We start from the raw sequence: 21,752 nt of genomic DNA, 5'->3' as shown, positions 1-21,752 counted from the left end.
GCTACATGTGAATAACCATAACGTTTCGTGTTAAGTATTTCCGGGGTCCCAGGCCCTCGGCTGAGCACCTACATGCATCATCTTATTTAAGCCTCACAGCAACCTTGTAAGGGTAGAAACCTTCTGTCCCGTACAATCAGGGAAGGGGAGAGGTTTAGAATGTAGATAATTTGCCCAAGTTCATGTAGTTATTAAGTGGCAGACAGGTTTTGAACTATCACATGCTGAGTATCTCTGCTTTATGCTAAGAACTTTGCAGGCATGGAAACACACACACACACACACACACACACACACACACACACACACAGTCCTTTCTTCTCCCAGTCTTATGGCTCCCCTCTGAATGACAAAAAGCCTTCAGGAGAGCGTGGCCGAGGATGGGGGTGGTCTCCCAGTCTGGCTAGTTTGCTTCCCCCGCACCAACTGTTGCCCCTGACCAAGGAACATTCTGCACCCTACCCCGGGAAGAAACCCACACCCCCCCTTTCATGACCCCAGCCCCATCTGGGCAGGGATTTGAACTGGCCTTGCAGTCGGCACTGTCTGGGGCACTAAATGCCTTAACGACTTAATGGGGCTCGGGAGACGGCGCGGACCCAGCACCTCTGGAGCCCCGCCCCTCCGGGCAGCAGACGAGGGCCGGGGCTTTATGGGGGCGGCTGTAAAAATATTCATCTCCACAGCGAGGTCCCCATGGTAAACAAGCCCTATTGTCCCTCAGTAGCAGATTATTCCAGTTCAGAAAAGAAACAAATCCTGCCTTGAAACAGCTGGCGTTTGAGGAAACACTTAGGCACTGACTTGGCGTTCGGCGGTGGACCGGCTCCCCTGTTCTCCTTCAGAAGGACTTTATCTGACGGCCATTTTATCTGCTAAATTTGAAGGTCGTTTTATCTTGCGGTACCACCCCATCGGCTGCCACTAGATTGAGGAAGACAATCAGGATATTAATGAGATTAAGAGGCCCAGCCTTCGGAGGATTCTGCGGGCAACCTCCTCCTGATAGTGGACCAACCCCGGTCTGCATACAAAGAAACCTGGCTGCTGGGCTGGTGGGGCTCAGAGGCTCCGCACAAAGGGGCCGGGAGATACTGGAGAGCTATCGCTGTAGGCAGCCCGGTTGGCCATGCCTAATCCCCCTGAAGGACCCTTAGATGATTCAAGGACTCCTTGTTGTCTCCAATCAGCTCGGAGGAGGAAGGAAGCTGTCTGCAAGGACAGAACCCTGGCCAGCAGGTTCCTGGAGAAGTGCCCTTGGAATCTGTTTGTTGAAGTGTTCTTTTTTTTTCTTTTTTTAAAGATTTTATTTATTTGAGAGAGAGGGAGAGAGAGCGCCCACACAGGAGCAGCAGCGAGGGGCAGAGGGAGAGAAGCAGTCTTCCACGGGGATCGATCCCAGGACCCTGAGGTCATGCAGACACTTAACTGAGTCGCTCAGGCACCCCTGTTTGTTGAAGGTTTGATGGGAACGAACAGGAACTTGGCGGGGGGGGGGGGGGGGTNNNNGGCACTGTAGGTGCAGAGAGCAGCCAAAATCCATACAAGGGTCTTTGAAGCGAACTTCTTGATGGGAAGGCCCAACATCTGGCATTTTGCCACTTTTCAAGGAGAAGTATAAGCACAAATGGGGAAGATAGATATAGATATATAGGTATATAGGTATATAGATAGATATATAGGTATATATGTATATAGATAGGTATATAGGTATGTAGAGATGAATGAAACATGGCCCCAAAATAAGGTCAAATGCAGCATTCAGTTGTGGTTATCACCGGAGCGGTCCTGGAACTGTGATATAGGGGTTGGCAAACAACTTATGTAAAGAGCTGGGTAGTAAATATTTTAGGCTTTTCAGGCCATATAGTCTTCTTTCACCACTCCTCGACTCTGCCTTTGCAGAATAAAAGCAGCCACGGACCGAATGTAAATGAGCGAATGTGGCTGTCTTCCAGTAAAACCTTATTTATGGGACTGAAATTCAAATTTCCTATAATTTTCAAACATCACAAAATATTTTCCCCCCAACCGTTTAAAAATGTAAAAACCAAGCTGAGCTAATGGGTCCCACACAAACAGGCTACTTTGCCGACCCCCACCCTAGGATAGTGGTTCCCAAACCTTGCCACACTTTAGAATCAGCTAGGGAGCTTCTAGAGGTCCCAGTGTCCAGGCTGCACCATAGCATCAATAACCCAGACGTGTAATACACACTGAAGATAATCTGGGGAAATGCTTTCATAAATCCAGTGGCATAGCAACAAAATCATAGGCTGTGCCGGCAGACCCGAATTCCAGCTTCAGCTTGGCCACTTATTAGCTGTGTGACCCTCGGCAAATCTCTGGGATCACTAAGCCTCAGTTTCTCAGTTTGTAAAACGGGGACACCAACTCATGCAGATGCTACAAGGATTAAATGAGATGGTATGTCAAGCACACTAAATATAGCAGGTGCTCATAAATGGTAGCTAATACCATTCCTTGCAGAGCCTTATTTTGGGGTTCCCCCCCCCTTTCCCGCCATTCTTCTTGGAGTTTTTTTCCACTCCAAACTCTTAGAGAATTTTTTTTTTTAATATCTATTTATTTGACACAGAGCACAAGCAGGGGGAGCTGCAGGGAGAGGGAGAAGCAGACTCCCCGCTGAGCAAGGAGCCTGATGCGGAGCTCGATCCCAGGACCCCAGGATCATGACCTGAGCTGGAGGCAGACGCTTAACTGACTGAGCCATCCAGGCGCCCCCTGACTCGTAGAGAATTTGAGTGTTTCCAACTAGATACTCATCTTGGTGTTTGCGGCTGGCTAAGGTTGGCCTCTTGTAGCATACTGAGTGTAAGGCAGTTTCTCATTCTTCCAAGGAGGACTGCTCCGTGACATGCATAGCGCGTTTCCAGTGCCATACCCAGTACTATAGGCATGTAGTGCAAATGCACTAAACGGAGAGAAAGCGACGAAGTGCCAAGGATTGTGGGGAGGGGTGGAGGCTCTTGACCATGTAGCAGGAGGTCAGATTCATAAGATGACCCTGAATTTCCTGGAGGGCATTTTTCTCCTTTAATTTAAGGAGGCGTGAGCACCCTGCTTGTGAGTAATTAGCCCCGGGAACCTGCCAATTAGAGGGGGTGTGGTACTTTCTTGGTGGAAGCCCAATCTGAGAAGCTTAATGGCCTTTGTTTTTAGAGGAGGGAAGCTCCCCCAAACTTCAGGTGAAGAGAGCAGCAGAAAGGGGAGGGTGGGCACACCCCTGCGGTGAATGCGGGAAACCGCAGAGGCTGGGAGGACGCTGCTTCCCTCCACCTATGAGCCTGCATCTGCCGCAGACCCTTCCCGTTGCCCTCTGCTCTGGCTGCAGCAGCAGGACAAACGCACCGCTGTGTGAGTGTAGCCACGGAGGCGACAGCCAGTGAAGCTCAGTCTCTAATGCCTTCAGGAAGTCGAGAACCAGATTTCTTAGGACCCATATACTCACGTGCTTCCCAGGTTGGAGGAACCCAGCGCAGGTATCTTCAGTGTTTCATGACTGTCCAGAGGGAAGTCTGCAGCCCCTGAGGCAAGCGGGCTGGCTCCAGGCAGCCTCTTGCCCGGACCACACTCAGAAGGGTGGATCTCTGGGATCACTAAGTCCCGGTTTCTCAGTTTGTAAAATGGGGTCACCAATTCACACAGATGCTACAAGGACTAAATGAGAGAATGTATGTCAGGCACGCTGGACTAGCAGGCGCTCATGTTAGCTACTCTGGGTTGCAAGGGGGTAGGACCCCCAGAGAGGCTTGGGCTTGATCTATGGTTCTTTCACCATCTGGTGGTTACTTAGTCTCTCTTTTTTTATTTTTAATTTTTAATTTTTTTAATTTTTATTTTTTTATAATAATTTTTTATTATATTATGGTAGTCACCATACAGTACATCCCTAGTTACTTAGTCTCTTTCAACCTCAGTTTCTTCATCTAGGGATCTTTCTTTTTCAACTAGGGATCATGATATCTATCTCCTGAGGGCTGTTGAGGGGCTTAAGCACGGTCCTCGGCCTCCCTCCAAGCACAGTGCCTGCTGGGGAAGGTCTTGAGGCGTTGGCTCAGGAGCCCTCGGCGCCTTGGGAGAGAGAAAGAGCTTTGGGTTTCCCTGGGTCTTTGACAGGGGTGTGGTTTGCAGTTTCACCCTGCAAGCTTCCCTTTGCAGGAGCCCTGCTTCTCATTTGAGGCATCGGAAACCATGAAATCCCAGTATTGGCAAGACCTGGGCTTCTCCATCTCCTTCCCAAGGCCACGTAAAAGGCATCTGGGCAGCTCATTAAAAACAGCCACGTCTCCCCTACCAACGCCTTTTAGAATCAAAATCTGGCGTAGGGGTTCAGGCACGGGAAGTTTCAACAAACTCCCAGAGAGATGTGGAGGTGTGGTCAGGGCTGGATGTCGCTAGGCTAGAGGGAACAGGAGGGTCCTGGAGGGCTTGATGATTGTCCTGTTGGCCCTTTGCTGAACTAGGAAGAGGTGAGGCAGCGGAGGGCAGGGCCCTGGGCTCGGATTCAGGAAACCAGAGCCGTGAATGAGCAGGGGTGACCTTGGGCTGATCACTTAACTTCTCAGGGATTCTGGCAAATGAGGGTGTTGGACCTCTCAGCTCTGACAGGTATTATTTGGAGATTGGGTGTCCTATCGAGTCTTGGGGCCCAGCACTCTGCTGCTTCAAGTAGCAGAGGGAGGTTGGCCATTGCGATGTCTTATTGTTAAGCTCATCATCTGTCTGTCTCCCTCGCTCCTTCCCCATTTCAGGAACTGTGTGCTGTTTCAATCCTTCCAGCTTTATTAGGGACCATTAGAGCTTTACAGCACCAGCAGATTGGGTGGGGCCAGTCACAATAAACAGATTTATAATGGGTGTAAATGAGACACCTATCATTGTCTGAGGTTAACACTTTCAGGGCCTTTGAGTGGCAGCCTGTACGCTCACGGAGCCTCTTCCTGGTCAGCACCTGTTGGACTGGGTTGGCGATAAAGCCGTGAGTTTTTGCACAGTGAGGGTGGGAAACCTCTAAATAACATCTCCCATCTGTGTCACATCAATTTGCATGGCAGGCACAAAATAGCTGCTTAATTTATCTCAAGATGTTTTGCGAATGGAAACATTCAAGTTTAGGAATGGAAACAGAATGAGCCGCCAACTCCTTCTTGAGAATCCTCCCGCCAGGTGAAGTACAGGGTTTGCATCCCTACGTGTCAAAGAAAAAGGAACAAACCAAGTAAGTCTGTTCTCTCTGCGAAGAAAATCGTTCCAGAAGTCTGTAGAACCGTTCATGTATTCCGAATGGTAGAATTCCGGGCCCTGCCAACGTCTGAGCCCGAGTGGGCTTTCTTCACCGCTGGGTCTCCGGTCCACGGCTGGTGCTTGGCATACGGCAGATGTTCCATGTATCTTGCGCCGATGAGATTAGAGAGGGCTTCTCGTCTGGAAAGCTGATGGCATAAACCCCCTGCTTTGTAATCTGTTACTCAGTTTTAAACCGAGCATGGAATTTGTTTGATTGTACATAACATAGTGTATGTTATTATTTAAAGCATGTGTTCCCTTTTCTAGGAACAGTGTCATGCAGCTCTGCCCGCATTGATGCTGCTTAACCAAGCTACACACACACACACACACACACCACACACCACACACCACACACACACACACCACACCACACACCACACACACACACACCACACACACACCACACACCACACACACACACACCACACACACACACCACACACACACACCACACCACACCACACACACACCACACACACACACACACCACACCACACACACACCACACACACACACACACACACACACCACACACACACACACACCACGCACCACACACCACACACACACACACACACCACACACACACACACACCACACACCACACACCACACACACACACACACACCCTGCTACGTTAAATGCCACCTGGAAGTTTTCAAAGAGCGTATTATTATTCATTCTCCCTTAATGTTCTACTGGTTTAGTTTCTACTAGTTTAGTTTACTGGCTTAGTTTAGTCTACTCCTTTGATTTAGTTCTATTAGTTAGCTTAATGTTCTACTAGATTAATTCTTATAATCTCTTACCAGCATCCCTTGGTCAAGAAAAGAGCTAAGTTTATTCTGAGTTTCTTTTTTTTTTTTTTTTTAAGATTTTGTTTATTTGACAGAGAGAGCCGCAGCAAGAGAGGGAACACAAGCAGGGGGAGTGGGAGAGGGAGAAGCAGGCTTCCCACTGAGCAGGGAGCCCCATGCGGGACTTGATCCCAGGACCCCCGGGGGATCATGACCTGGGCCAAAGGCAGATGCGTAACGACTGAGCCACCCAGGTGCCCTTTATTCTGAGTTTCTGTTGAGCGAACTGAGGTCTAGAAAAGGGACTGGACATTTTGCAGATCAGAGTCATTTGGTGAGACGGCTCTAAGCCGCCATCGTCCTTGGGGAGTGCTCCCTGAGTGCTTTGCTGGTGCTCCTGTTCAGTGGAAGCCAGTAACCATCCAGCCTTCGGAGCCTCAGTGCCCAACCCCGGGTGCTGCCTGGGACCGGCGTCCATGAGCTGGTGACCAATAGCTATCTGTCGCGATGAGGCCATGGTGATGATGCCACTGCCAGAGCTGCCCTGGCGGTGGTGATGAAGAGGCTGGGGTCTGGCCAGGCAAATGCCCCTGACGAGGCAGCTCTGACACTTGCTAGGCCTCAAAGGATCTTCTCCCTGGGTGTCACTTCCCAGCAGGGCCCTGCTTATGAATAGGTCGCGGAGGAAAACCTCTCCTTTCTGAGGCAATTTTATGAGCCCTTCAGTCACAATACAGATGTCTGTTTTTAGGACCTTACTTTTGTGTGGACACCCAGTGGCTCAGTCTGCTGATGGCTTTATAGCCTTCCCCTGTTGCCCAGACCCACTAGAGGCATCATCATTCCCCTCACCAGCCAAGCCCAGGGGCCTTTGTTGCAGCCACATTACCCCTCTCCGCAAAGGCTGCCTCTGAGAAAAGAGACCCCAGGAGCCAGACTGCGGCTGGGCTCTGTCTGTCCTCACGGCCTTTAGGCCTAACGATGTCCACCATTAACCCTGCTTAGTTTTACTCCAACTTCCTTTGGAGAAAAAGGCATTTAAGTGACTCATGTTGCCACAGTAAATTCCCATTAATTGATCCTTCCTCAAAGTCAACCCGATGAGGCCCCAAGCTGGGTTGTAACACAGTGAGTCTAAATTTGGGGTTCCCACCCACAGCCCCAAACTTTTAGAAATGGTCAGCCTGTGCTCATGGAAGCACCCGTTCCCATCCCCCTTCAAGCACCGTAGGTAACGGTGTTATGCTTAGGCCTCAAGAAGTGGGGAATGGGTAGGCTCCCCGCAGGCGCCCCACTGGCCCTTTTTTACACTAGGTGAAGCACTGCCCGCCATCTCTGCTGCTTCCTACGTAGTACTTCCTCCGCCGTGCACCCCCCTCCGGCCTTCAAATGCCGAGTTGCCCCAACCTGTCAGCGCAATTTCCACCTCGATGGTATTTTACTCTCTCTTTCTCCTCTCTCACTCCCCCTTGTCCCTTCTTTAAGAGGCATGGCTCCCGCTAACCTCAGCAAAACCAGGAGATCTAGAGGAGAAATGTGTCCCACGGCCCCTTCTCCACCGCTCAGCTCAGCAGGCAAACAGTGTGGAGCCTGGCCAGAGTCGAAGTGTGGGTCATTCCTTCATCAGCTGCTCATTCCACCAGTATTTACTGAGTGCCTACATGGGCTAGGCTCGGGGCGCCGGGGTGGCTCAGTCGGTTAAGCGTTTGCCTTCAGCTTCGGTCATGATCCACGAGTCTCAGGATCGAGCCCCGCGTTGGGCTCCGTGCTCAGCACGGAGTCTGCTTCTCCCTCTCCCTCTGCTGCTCCTCTGGCTTGTGCTCTCTCGCTTTCTCTCAGATAAAAATGAAATCTTTAAATAAATAAATGAAAATAAAAATAAATGGGCTGGGCCCTGTGCGAGGTGCTAAGGACACAGTGGAGAGAGCAGGCAAGGTCCTGCCCTCATTGGGCTTACGTTCCAGCGAGAGAGACAGCCAAGCAACAAGTAAACAAAATCATTTCAATCCGTTGGTGGGTCACAATGGAGGCTCAGCATACCTGGAATCGATTCGGGGCTTATGGGAAAGAGGAAGAAGGGTCAGCTTCGGAATACCACTGCTTTGCTGGGGGAGACCCTTAGCAAGAGGTAGTGAAAATAACCTCTTCCTCTTCGAACCTCAGTTTTCCGTTCTGTCAAATGGGCATCTGTGACACGGAGAGCAGCGTGCGTAGAACACTCCCAGAGGGGAGGACTTCTCGAGCTCTCAAGTGCTGGCCTGGCCTCTTTTCACATGTGGCCATGGCCTCCAGGCTCGAGTGCTCATTGCGAATCGTCTGATGTTTGCCCGCAGAGACTGGCTCTGTGGTAAGGACCCGGCGGGGTGGCCGGAGCGGGCCTCGTGGGGAGGACAGGCAGAGTTTCTGTTACCCTTCTACCTCCCCGCATGTGTGATTTTCTCAGGCGCGCTGTGCTCATTAGCGTCTGTTCTCAGCCAAGATGCTTTTGATGGAAGACGCCTTTTTTTTTTTTTTCCTTTTCTTTTCTTGGCTCCCTTTGCTTTGATTTTTATAAGAAAACCAGTTTGTGGGCTTCCCTGAAGTATCACTCCACTTTTACTCCTTGAGTTCAAGAGTGTTTACCGTCCCCGCAGGCCTGTCTGTGTTTCTCCTCTTACGATCCGGCCTCCTCGCTGAGCCACCTCGGGTAGAAAGCCAGGTGGAATTGAAACCAGCCTAGTGTTTAAACTGCTTTCATCTTACATCAGCTTTTTCCTCTCAGGCTTTCAGATTTTTAATCTCCTAAACTCTCTGCAAACATTAATCTTGATCCCCACAGAAGAGGAAATAGGAATAAGAACTGGCAGGAGTCGCGTGTCGCTTCTGAGGATACTGAGGCAGCAGGGCTGTCCCGTCCGTGGAAAGCTTTCGTTTCTGGGGTTCCCAGTTATAAGCCCAGGGAACGGTGCACATTCTTTTTTTTTTTTTTTTTTTTAAGATTTTATTTATTTATTTGACAGAGATAGAGACAGCCAGCGAGAGAGGGAACACAAGCAGGGGGAGTGGGAGAGGAAGAAGCAGGCTCCTAGCGGAGGAGCCTGATGTGGGGCTTGATCCCATAACGCCGGGATCACGCCCTGAGCCGAAGGCAGACGCTTAACCGCTGTGCCACCCAGGCGCCCCCGGTGCACATTCTTTTATCCCAGATGAGCGTCTCAGAAGTTCCCTAGACAGAATCATTTGTGTCTCTGCCTCTTTCCTCAAGAACATGACTCCTCTGTGGGCAAAGGGGTAGTGGATTTTTGAGGATGCGTTACTGGGCCCATCAGGACTGGCCTAATTCCTCCTGGCTCCCTCCCCGACCCTGTGTTTTGGCGTCATTGGAAAGACAGCTCTGTCTAGCCATAATTGATGGACAGGGTTGTTTCCTTTTCTCCTTCACACGCTCCCTCTTGCCTGGGCTTAAATTCCCAGTTTCTAGACCCAACAGGGTTGGGCTGTGCTCTGCATGAGGTTAGGAACACACGGGAAGAATGTGTGTGACAGAGCTCTGGCCAGTTGAGTAATGTTTACTCTGTTGGTGGCTGGGACGCTCGTTCTCGCTGGCAGAGGTCCATCAGCCCGAGGAACATTCCTGCATTATCAGGGATGGGAGATTGGCTTTGAAATGTCAAGGGTGAAAGGCATCCCACCAGATTCTGGGTGCAGCTCCCAGACCCCAGTAAAACGGGCCCCCTGGCTTCAGCCCCAAAGGCCACGTGGGGGCAAGTCGAGCCTCACGTTGCCCAGGAGGCCCCACCTCCCTCTTCCCCCTGCTTTCTATAAAAGAGCGATTCTGGTCATGTTTTCCTGGCTGACATTGCTCTCCTGTTTGCCCAGCCTTTTCTCTCCCAGGAAAACCCAGTGCTTCTCTCACCTTATTTTATTCATTCATCATTCTAGCTTCTGAGGAAGGAGGATCCATATGCCCATCTTGTAGCTAAAAATGCCAAGACCCCAAAGTTGACTGGCCCAGAATCAAGGCAGAGAGACAGAGAGAATTTGTTTCAAGTGTCTAGACTGATGCCTTGTTGATTTCTGGAATTGTGGTTAATTACACCCTGAACGGGTCCTGTCCGGGTCCTCCGGCAAGGCGCTTGTGTCTGTCTTTGAACACAGGTGCACGGTCAGTTCTATAGAACCCGACATTTACATCATAAAAACCACCATGCTCTGTAAAGTCATGCAATAAAAACCACGGGGTTTATGGGGGGAAAAATGGGGTTAAGGACACGCTACTCAAAACTTCTTCAGTGACACCCTTTAAAAAGATAAGAATCTAATAAAAAGATGAGCAGAGTTTTACCCCTGTTAACTGCTTAGGAAAGGCATCAGTGCAACAATAAATATGGCATTTTACCTTGAAACAGTCCTGAGGTTTGCCTAAGGAAGCAGGCGTCAGAAGGGCCGCAGCTTGTGAGTTTGTGCGAAGTGGAGGGCGGACGGGCGTCAGAAATCGGAGGGAATGTTCTAACTCCAGATGTGGTTGGATGTGGCCTATCGCACGTGCAGGAAACTGCGGGAAGCTGGTAGATGCTTGAAGGGTATGTGGGTGCGTGTGCGCGCAGGCACGCACATGAACGTGCCTAGCGTTTTCCCATGTGGCTCTGCTCAGCTGGGCACAATTCCTCAGATGTGACATGCATGTTACGCTCAGATTATTCCATAGTGTACCGATAGAATTGGAACAGATCCGCACTTCTAATACCAGCTTTGCCGCGGGACTGACTGCCTTTTCTCCTTCCGGCAGAAGGGATGCTCGCTTGTTCTAGAACATGCATGCTCAAAGCAGCCTCCGCTCATTCCTTCTTCCAGTAAATATTCACCATCCCAGGCCCTCTGTTAGGCTCTGAGGATGCAACGATGCATAAGAAGCCATCCCTTCCTTTAAGAGGGAAAGAGGGTTCCTACCGTAGGAACACCACGGTGCCGGGGGACCGGCTCCTGCTCTGAGGGGCTCAGCTGCATGTAAAATGCAAAGGGCAAAGCAGATAACTACCAGGGTGAATCAAGGAGAGCTTCACAGAGGAGGTGACATTTAGCCCTCTTAAAAAGATGCGACATGGAGAAGAAGGGAAGAGCTTTCCCGGCAGAAGGAACAGAAGCAGCAGAGGCACAGAGGCAGGAGCTGGGTGGGCCGGCATGGCGGACAGCAGGTGCTCTGACACGGCTGTATGGGATGCTGTGCGAGATGACGCAGCTAAGGGGCTGGAGTCACCAAAACCCGATTCTGCTAGTCTTTGCTGTTGGCGCTTTTCCAGAAGGCAGTGAGGGGCTGTCCTAGGTTTCCACACACGGCAGTGATATGGTGCGAGTTTGTTTTAGAAAGAAATCCCAAGCTGCAGCGGTGTGAAGAGTGCCCTGGAGGAGGGTGTTGGTGCAGGAAGCAGAGCGTGGAGATGCTGGTTTCTGGAACCATGAGCTCTGTTCGTGTTTTGATACCTCTGATCAGTCATATTGCATAGAAACCGGATGAGTTGTCTCTGTCCCACATGCTGTCAGGAATTCAGAAAGAGCCATGCTTAGGCCATGATACTGAGGCCTAGGAACAGGTGAAGCAGGTCAGCTCCTCACCAGGATCTCAGGGATGTCTCTAGATTCTTGCTGGAATGACTTTTGTTGCTGGACACACATGCTGTGGTTTCTAGGACCAGCAGTGGGGACATGGCCAATGAGTGCCTTGAGCCAGGAAGTGAGTGCAGGGTACAGAGCCACCTTCTGGCATTGTCATATCTCCTCTGGGGACCTCTGGGCCTGTTAACCCACCATCGTTGGTCGATCAGTATTAAACCAGAGCCTCTGTGCTATATTCACGTTCAGAGCTTGCAAGGGTGAAGGAGGAAGGGAAGAAGCCATTCCACCTCCCTAGCACAGTACCTGGCACGTGATAGGGGCTCAGTAAAGTTTTGTGAATTCAGCCTTCCTGAAAATGTCTTTTAGACAAAGACAGTCCCAAAGTAGAAGGACCTGAGGTATCTTGAGCCACTATTATGTGCCAAGCATGTTCTGGGGACTTTCCCGTCCCTTAAGTCATTCATCTTCTTCCCAATGACCTAAGGGGCAGAGACTGTTAACAGCAAAGAAACTGAAGCCCGGGGAGGTTAAGTCACTTCCCCAAGGTCACACAGCTGATGTGTGGTAGAGCCAGGATTTACCCCCGGGTTGCCTGGCTCCAGAGCCGCCTCCACTTTCCTTCTCCTTTGAAGCGCTCTTCTGGGTTTGTGAAATCCACAAGGACCCGGCCTCTCCTTCCTCTAACAAGAACACCTACTCCTGGTGGATCGCCAGCAGATATCTTGTGATACACCTTCCACCTCCACACCTCCTTTAAGGCGGTGCCCGGTTGCAGCCGCCTTCTCGGGGCCCAGAGGGTTTGCCAAACTCCTGGTGAGAGGGGCACCGGTGGGAAAGGTTACAGGTGAATCCGGAGCTGGTGAGCAGCCCCCTGCCTCGCTCCCACCCCACTCAGCAGTGAGAATAGCTCCCTCCCACAGCGGGCAGTCCTCTGGCTCAGAGAGGAGGAAGCTGGAGTTCACCCAATACGCTGAAGGCAGAGCTGAGATCAAACAGGGATCCCCTAACTCCCAGCCCGATGCTCTCCCTTTGCCAGAGGTCTGGACCCACCGGTCTTTTAACAGAACGGCTCCACCCTTACATTTCTACTAGAAGGAGGTTCTGCTGGGGGAGAAAACAAGGCTTAAAAACCACAGCCGCCTTGGGCTACACTGCCTGGGTTTTAACAAATGGCTCTTGACACTCTTCTGCAGGCTCCTTCCTAAAGAAGGCTTTTGTTTCCTGCGGATATCCTTGGTTAATTATTTTTAAATAAATAATTATGTAGCCTGCGGTAGGGGAGAAGCCTCCCCGTGACCCATATTTGATCATCAGAGGACTGGCCCTCTTCTTCGGCCAAATTAAATAGGCTAAAACCAGAGTCTGTTTGACTTGAGGCTGAATCGATGATGGGGACAGGCTGGGAGGTGAACACACACCTGACTCCCAGCGTTATCACCACTCTCTCAGGAGCAGAGCATCTTGGGGAGGTAAATAGCTGGCCAGGGAGTCAGAGAAAGCAGGAGAAAACAGGGTGAAGTCCAGTCCTTCCAAAAGGAAAGAATGAGAGGGGCAGGGGCCAGGCCTGCTTCCCAAGTTGCTTCCAGAGCAAAGTGTCAGGGCTTCTGCAGGGTAGGATCCTTTGGGGGCCCTTGTCCATGGACAGGTCCTTCATTCGGTACTTAGAATCTGCCCTACGTTGTCTAGAATTCTAGAGTCTTAGGGCAGATACCTTGGGGTCCCTCTCCATACCAGCTCCCTCCCCACCCATAGTTACCATTTATTTAGCATTGTGCTAGGAGATTTATAGCTAGTTTCTCCTATCCCAGAATAGCCCTGAAGGAAGCATTACCTCCATCAGATGAGAGGAGGCTGTGGCACAGAGAGGGAGGTCATTTTCCCAAGCCCACAGGCAAAGAGCAAAATCGGGATTCGAGCCTGAGTTTGTCTAGCTCCCAAGCCCACAGGCTTCTCACTGTCCCTCCTTGTCAGAAAATTCTTCCTATTACTGATCTGAAACCTGCCTCCCCTCTTTTATCGTTGGATCTGTTCTGGCTCCTGAGCTCACAAGGCACACGTCTTCCTTCTTCTACGTACCCACACTGTGAGCTGTGACGTATCCTGCCAGGAGCCCAGTGGCAAATGTGAGTGGAGAAAAAGAACCTAATGTGACCCGATGGGACGGAGTAGAAGGTGATAAGTAGGAGACCTCGGGGCCGCAGGTAGCTGTGGGGCAACATGGGCAGGACTGGGCCGGGGCTGCTGGTTGAAAGGCAGAGCAGCCTTTCCTCCTTTTAACTGCATGGCTCCGGTTCCCCCAAAAGTGTAGTGCCCTAGACCAGTAACCACCAAAGTCCAGTGCTGTCCCACTGCCACCGCCACCCCTACCGGCAGCCCCATGCATCAGAGGATGGGGACAGCCACCAACAGAAGCAGCCCAGAGAGCACACATCAAGCCATTCGGAGTCAAAGTTGCCCTTGAAGGTTAGAACCCTGCTGTGGCATTTGTTTGTTTTCTTCCCAGCCCTCTGAGGCTCTAGGTCACGTCAGCCTTGGGTAACGTCCTTCAGACGATGCCAGGAAAACTGGCTTGGGTCTCCTCTTGGCAAGCTTCGTCTTCATGATTTGGAGCTCCTGGGGGGACTTCGTAGCCTCCTCAGGAGGGTGCGGCTCTAGGGGGAGCAGGAAGCAGGGCCGGGGAAGACGACCGACAGAATCCGTGTGCTTGATATGGTGAAGGCTAATGTGGGGAAGCTGGCAAATGGCGTTGACTCGCCTCTCCAAACGACTGCATGCCGGGGCACTTGGTCTCCCTCCCTTGCAGGTGGACACAGGGTCCCTCAAACTTTTTTGTTGAATCTAAAGTGAAAAACAAGAACACGGTCTTTGTCAGCTTTGAGCTTAGGGTGAGATGTCCCAGCGACCCCCAGCTTTGTCTTTGTTTCGTGGGCACGTCCAGCAGGACTTTGACCCTGCAAATTGGGCCCAGGTTCTTTGCCCACCCCCCCAGCTTCCTTCCGGAGGCCGAGGCCGCCTCTGCACAGCACTTTCCCTTTCCCTGGGCACAGACCTGTGTTTTGGTTCCTGAGCAAGAGGGAGGGTCCAGCAGCGAGGCTGTCAACATGCTTGGTTCTCGCCTCCCTTGCAGACCAAACTGTCGTGGTTTACTGAGGCATCCGGCGGGCCCTGGAAGTCAGCCAGGTGGGACCGCCTCAGAGAAATGTGAGTTCCAGAGCCACAGACTCCCCAGCTGCAGCCCCATCCCTGTCCTGCTCTGCCCATGTCTCCCCAGGGCCTTTCAGGCTCTGCCAAAACAGTGGTGCGTAGAGATGGATTCCTTCCATGGCTCTTACAGGGTCCCTGGGCCAGTGCCTCTTTGTCGATGGGTCTACTCATCCTTTGCAGCCCCACCTTGCCAAGAGATGCTAGGGGGACATTTCTAGAAGGCATTTCAAGGAATAAAAGAAATACTCTCGCCAGAAAGAGGCCAGTCTGAGCAACTAAATCCTGAAAGAACTGTGCCGAAGCAACAAGGGGAATCCTTTCATTCATTCATTCAACTTCCTTCCTTCCTTCCTTCCTTCCTTCCTTCCTTCCTTCCTTCCTTCCTTCCTTCCTTCCTTCCTTCCTTCTTGCCTCTGACAGACACATATTGAGTGGTTACCAAGTGCCAAGACACTAGGGATACCGTCATGAACAAAACAGAACAGACAAAAATGCCCTGTCCTCATGGAGCTTACGTTCTGGAATTTGAAGTCGAGCCCATGCCACCTTTACCCTAGAGAAAGACAGCCAGTGTTTCTTGTGGGCAGACGGGAGGAGAAGGCAACTGGGCATTCTTGGCGTCCACCCTTGCAAACAAGGGGAGCCGAGTCAATGGGCCCCGGGGGCACTCATGGCTGCTGTTGGGTCTGTCTTGTTTTGCAGGCGTGCGCTACAGCCAGCCGGGGAACAATGAGGTCACTTCCGCCTCAACAATCAGCCACCATGGCAACAGCGCCATGGTGACCAGCCAATCTGTTTTACAGCAAGTCTCTCCAGCCAGTCTGGACCCTGGCCACAATCTCCTCTCACCTGATGGTAAAATGGTGAGTACACCTGGGCCATTGTAGCTCTGGAGCTGATAAGATAAGAGGCAAAACAAACACAACTTCTCACAAGGCCTGCCTCAAACAATGAGCCATTGTAGCCCCATCGGGGAAAATGGGGGCTGTCCAGAGCTGGAACGGAAAGGTAGGACCGGTGACCCGGCCTTTGGCGGGTGGAAGAGGTGTTCGGTTTGAACCTCACCAATAAATCTGACAGAGTTCTGCTCTCGTTTTATTGATTGAATGCCTCATAAAGGAGCAAGCCGGGTGGGACACTGTTTGTTTTGGGGCCGCCAGTGACATTTGTGTTGATAAAATGTTCATTCATACCCACCCCCCCAAGGCCTCCAAAGCCAGGCTTTTCACCTCGGAGAGGACCTCACTTTGAAACAAGCCCCCTCTTTCTCTTCACCAGCCCTTGGTGCTGTGGCAAGGAGAGAAATTAAGTCAGGATTTAGGGGGCGGCAGGGGGTAGAGAGAGAGACTTCTTGAGCGGGGACATCTGACGGTACTTGAGGGAAGAGCACTGCACAAAATGGCAGGTGGGGCGGGGCGGGGCGATGCTTGCCAGACAAGTGAGAAACACCGACTTTGAAGTTCCAGGGACCAGGGTTCAAATCCTAGCTCCAGCACTTAATAGCTGTGTAGCCTTGGGCGGGTTACTGAACTTCTCTAGGTCTCTCTTTCTCAACTATAAAATGCGGTAATAACAATACGGTTGTTGGGGGAACAAATGTGCCAACAAGGGAGAGACTCAGCAAGGTGTCAAATAGTCAGGAAATGCCAGCGGTGGTGAATGTCCATGTTCCTCTCTTTAAATGAAGTTTTCTGTGGTCATACCCACACCCCACGCCCAGATGTAAGTTTAGCACACCTGGTGAGGAATAGACTCTGAATTCGCAAGGCTCTAATTCTCTAGCAACACAAGGGCAGGGGAGCGCGGCCGGTGAGAGAGACAAGCATTACGACACCAGTAAGGGCAGGAAATGGAAAACTTTATTCTTTGGGTCATGCTCTGTGTTTCGGTGGGGGAGGAGCTGCAGGTTCCTGGCTTCCACGCTCAAGGTGGAGCTGCACACATTCCCCCAAGGCGTCTGACCCAGAGAGAGGCAGGTGCGGGCCAGAGCGGGGGAAGGGGACGGGGAGCCGATGCCATTTCAGACCTTGACGCGTGCGCGCTGTGTAGGCAACACAGGAACGGTGAGTCACAGGTGGCTGAGCCCCCGGCTCCCCGGACGAGTCAACAGAGTGCAGCTTCCAAGGGGAGGGCTAGCCCGGGTAGTGGTCTGTGCACACGACAACGAAAAGGTGCTCCCGGGGGAGGCATTCGGCAGCCCCCTTGCCCTCCCCTCATCCCTTAAGCTGCTCCTTCATGAAGAACAGTGTACGCAGTACCTTGTAAGAGGCACAGGCCAGTCTTGATGAGTCACTTTGAGACCCAGACGGGCTAGGGGTAGGGATCGCCCAAGCTGCTCTGGAGAAGGGGGGGCTTCTGAAAGAGGCCTCGGTTTAGTCCACGACACCCTCCAAGTCTCCATTCCTCTTGCTTGAAGGTCCTTGGGGTTTCCCTTTGGACCCTCCTGCCCTTTCTCCCAAGAGGCGAGTGGCCTCAGCCCAGGCCAGGGCTGCTGCAAAGGCAGCCTGCAGACACACTTCTTGCTTCCTGTTCCGCTCAGCAGTGTCCTAATGGGCAGTACATTATTGGATTGATGATTGACCAAGAGAGCACACCTCAACGTTAGCAAACACCTGGAAGCTTGTTTGCGGGGACCGGCTTTTTACTAGTCTCCAACACCCTGGCTCATATGTTATGTCACTATTACTGGATGCCCAAATGCAAGAATCTGTTTTCTGTTAATATGTAACAGGTGCATCACAGGTTGTGGTCCACCAGGGCAAGCGTGGAATATGGTTAAAAGTAACGCAGGCAAGAGAACCCGTGTGTCCACGTCCTGGGCTCTGTTGTTTATCAGCAGTAGGGTGGCTGTTGCTTAACTGCGGCTTCCTCATCTATAAAATGGTGGATAATAATAGTGCCTGCGTGGTGGGGTTGGTGTGAGGATGGGTTGTAGCGCTGTGGTTCTTTGGACGAGCCCTGGGCAAGGAGTGGCAGTCTCTTGTGTACGGACATTCAGTAGGATGTGAATTCGAAATCGTCCCCCGGGGATTAGTTTTGGAAATATTGCTGACCCGCGTGAGCTTTCCTTTGCACCGTCTGTTCCCTCTCCTGTACCCAAGTGCATAGACAAAAAGCTGGCCAGATTTAGGGTTGTGGTTTGTGTGTGTTGAACATTGTTGTTGGGTTTTTTTTTAAAGCACCTACTGGGGGGCATCTGGGGAGCTCAGGCTGTTGAGTGTCTGAATCTTGGTTTCAGCTCAAGTCCTGATCTTGGGGTCATGAGTTCGAGCCCCACATTGGGTTTAGGGTTTACTTAAGAAAACATAATAATAAGAATTAAAAACCACATACTGGATACTTCCACAGTTTAAAGCAGTATGACCAGCAGTGAAGAGCTCAGGCCTTGGAGATAGATGGCCTGCTCTCAACACCAGCACCGCTTCCTGAGCACATTCCTTAACTTCTCTCAGCTTCCGTTCCCATGTCCGCAGTGTGGGGAAAGCAACACCAACCTTGCAGGTTGTAGGCAGTAAAGCACTTAGCGTCAGCGAAAGTACTGCAGATGGCAGCATTCACGTAATTCAAATGCAGCGAACTATCATGTAAGAATCATGACTTGGGTCCTTGGCAACCCCTGGCTTCCTTCAGTCCTGGAGGCAAGGACAAAATACTGGCTGCATTTTAGAGTGGGAAGGAACTTGACCAAGATTACCCAAAAATAGTAAGTGGAAGGGATTTGAACTCCAGCAAAACTGGGTGTGAAGTCTGCCTTCCTCATTCACTAGTCAGGTGACCTAGAGCTGGTCTGTCCACTCTTGGGGAGATCAGTCTCTTCACTGGTAATGCAGGGTCAGTGGTGAGAACGCCCTCCCTGCTTGTGTCATTATCTGTTGAGGGCAATCAGTGCAAGCACTTGACAAGCTCTAAAGCCGCGCACGTTCGAAGTTATTTTTATGGTTGGCATCTGCATTTCTCTTTCACCATTAAAATCAAACATTGAAACAGCAGAGATTACCGTCACTTCATTGACTTTTTCCAAAGGACTACATTACCCAAAGGAAATCTGAAGGCAGGTTACCGATTTCTTTCTTTCTTTTTTTTTTTCTTTAATGACTCTGACATTTCGAAAAACAAGTCCAGCGAACAGGCTGGTTCTCTCTTGTTTGATGTGGTCAGAATTCCTTCTTGGTCACGTGACACCCCCCCCAACTGATTTCTTGATGCCCATTTTAAAAACACAAACAAACCTGTTTGGTTTTTTTTCTTTCTTTCTTTTTCAAATTAACCTTGGAAGCTCTGGGGTTGACCAGAAGGTCAGGGCTGGAGATAGTGTCTTATCCGGGTGCTGGTGTGAGACCTGTCATTTGACAATTTGGCAAAGCTCTGGAAGAAGGGCAGCTGGACTACTCAGACGTGAATGTATGTATCCTAACACTAACGTGCCTCCAGGTGGTCCTGATGCCATCGAGAACATCTGGAGTAGTTCAGAGTGACAGGAGACATCTCTCTTCCTTCTTCCTCCCCCACCTCTCTCTCTTTCTCCCTCTTTTCTCTCCTTTCCTTTCCTTTCAAGATTTTGTTTTTAAGTAATCTCTACACCCAATGTGGGGCTCGAACTTACAACCCCGAGATCAAGAGTCACATGCTCCACCAACTGAGCCAGCCAGGTGCCCGAAGACATCCTTTCTTAATAATAATTTTAGAAATTATTTTAAAACTATAAATAGTAAACTACTTTGTCACCAAAAAAAGTATTGCGTGTGTGCACATGCGTGTGTGTGTGTGTGTGTGTGTAAAACTGATAGCTCCTTATAGTTAATGAGAACCATTGGAAGCATTTCTGAAAACATCAGAATCAAAGCAAGCACATCTATGACAACTGTTGTTTAATACTATTTAGAAAGTTCTAACCGATGCAATAAGACACGTGCACATATTAGTACTAGCAAGGAAGAGACCCTATCAGATGTGTGCTTGTGATGCCATTATACACTTGGAAAAGTGAAGAAAATCAATAAGGAAAAGACACTATGAGGAATAAATAAAAGGATTTTCTCCTCAGTGAAAGGATGCAAAGTGGCCATGTGTGAAGTAAGCACATTAAAATCAGTAGCTTTCTCTTACTCATCTGTCATTAAAGCATAATGGTACAACAGAATGGGGGCACCTGGGGCCCAGGGCTTATGATCTAGTAGCTTTGTCTTTACGATATCAGCTCCTTGACCAAAAAAATAACCGTTTTTAATGGATAGTGGAGATTCGGAAAAGGAAGAGAAGCCCAGTGGTGGCTGATCTCCCCCAACCTCAGTAATAATTGCAGGGGTGGGGAAAGGTCCTCTGTAAAAGGTAAGAACTTGACTTCCAGAGTCAGGCAGCCCTGGGCTTGAATACCACATATACCACTTGCTGTGTTATTGGATCTTAGGCAATATACATATCTACTCTGAGCCTCGGGGTTTCATCAGTGGAACAGTGATGTATGTACCTGATACCGTATCCAGCTGATACAGATCTACGATGGAGTGTCTGCCTCCCGGTTAACGTGTGAGCGGTCCTTAGTGGAGCCTGCGTCCGTGAGAGCTTTCCTGTGCTTCTGCCGAGTCCCTAACCTGCTCTCATTTGGGCAGACTTCAGTCGTCATTTTTAGCAGTCACTTGTCTTTAGCACCAATAAGAGAGAAGGCATGGAGCAGGACAGAGGATACTTCCAAACTGAGTAGGCAACAGTCCCATGTTACCCAGGAGCAGAAGAATCCCTAAGGCAGTCAGATCGCTCAGATAGTCAAGATAGAAACGCCATAAGGGGAGGGATGGTTGTGTATTTTGCTTCTGGATCTTCAGCATCTAGAACTATGTCCGTGCCACAGCGGATGCTTCATAATTGTTGTTGAGTGAATGAATGAGTGAGTGAGTGAATGAATGAATGAATGAATGAATGGGTGGGTGAGTGAGTGAATGAATGGGTGGGTGAGTGAGTGAATGAATGAGTGAGTGAATGAGTGAGTGAATGAGTGAGTGAATGAATGAGTGAATGAGTGAGTGAGTCAATGAATGAGTGAGTGAATGAGTGAGTGAATGAGTGAGTGAGTGAATGAGTGAGTGAATGAATGAGTGAGTGAATGAGTGAGTGAATGAATGAGTGAGTGAATGAGTGAGTGAATGAATGAGTGAGTGAATGAGTGAGTGAGTGAATGAATGAGTGGGTGAGTGAGTGAGTGAATGAGTGAGTGAATGAATGAGTGAGTGAATGAGTGAGTGAATGAATGAGTGAGTGAATGAGTGAGTGAATGAATGAGTGAGTGAATGAGTGAGTGAGTGAGTGAATGAGTGGGTGAGTGAGTGAATGAGTGAGTGAATGAATGAGTGAGTGAATGAGTGAGTGAATGAGTGAGTGAGGGAATGAATGAGTGAGTGAATGAGTGAGTGAGTGAATGAATGAATGGGTGGGTGAGTTAGCTGTGCTGAGGAATCGCTGAGCCATGTCATGCTGGCCCTGCTCTTTGCAGGCCCCGTTCCACTCACGTTGCTCTTGTTTTTTCTCTCCAGCAGATCTCCGTCTCCGGAGGTGGTTTGCCCCCTGTCAGCACCTTGACGAATATCCACAGCCTGTCCCACCATAATCCCCAGCAATCTCAAAACCTCATCATGACCCCCCTCTCTGGAGTCATGGCCATTGCACAAAGTAAGCTCCGTTCTTGGTCAGAAAACCTGGGGGGAGGAGGCAGTGGAGCAGGGAGAAGAAGGGTGGGAAGTAAGTCAACCTGATTTTAAAAAGGTGTAGAGAAACCCCCTTCACACTTGCCTGCCATTTATAGATTTGATTCTACTTATGTTTAGTTCCTTATCTCCCTCCTCAACAATACTT

The 21,752-nt window shown here is 50.3% G+C and overlaps 1 protein-coding gene across 2 annotated transcripts in view; it reads left to right on the top strand.

Annotated features, from left to right (window-relative positions):
• Positions 1 to 21,752, top strand: part of HNF1B (HNF1 homeobox B) — a 53,636-nt gene that overhangs the window by 16,051 nt on the left and 15,833 nt on the right. For both annotated transcript variants that reach the window (XM_040640968.1, XM_040640967.1), the window contains exons 5-6: positions 15,609 to 15,769; positions 21,437 to 21,569. In XM_040640968.1, coding sequence (XP_040496902.1) covers positions 15,609 to 15,769; positions 21,437 to 21,569 — 294 coding nt within the window. The remainder of the gene's footprint in view (positions 1 to 15,608; positions 15,770 to 21,436; positions 21,570 to 21,752) is intronic.

The sequence above is a fragment of the Ursus maritimus genome, unplaced genomic scaffold (genome assembly GCF_017311325.1).
Source record: "Ursus maritimus isolate PB19 unplaced genomic scaffold, ASM1731132v1 scaffold_24, whole genome shotgun sequence".
NCBI lineage: Eukaryota > Metazoa > Chordata > Mammalia > Carnivora > Ursidae > Ursus > Ursus maritimus.
The sequence above is the reverse complement of the archived record's forward strand: the minus strand, read 5'-3'. Positions and strand labels throughout refer to the sequence as shown.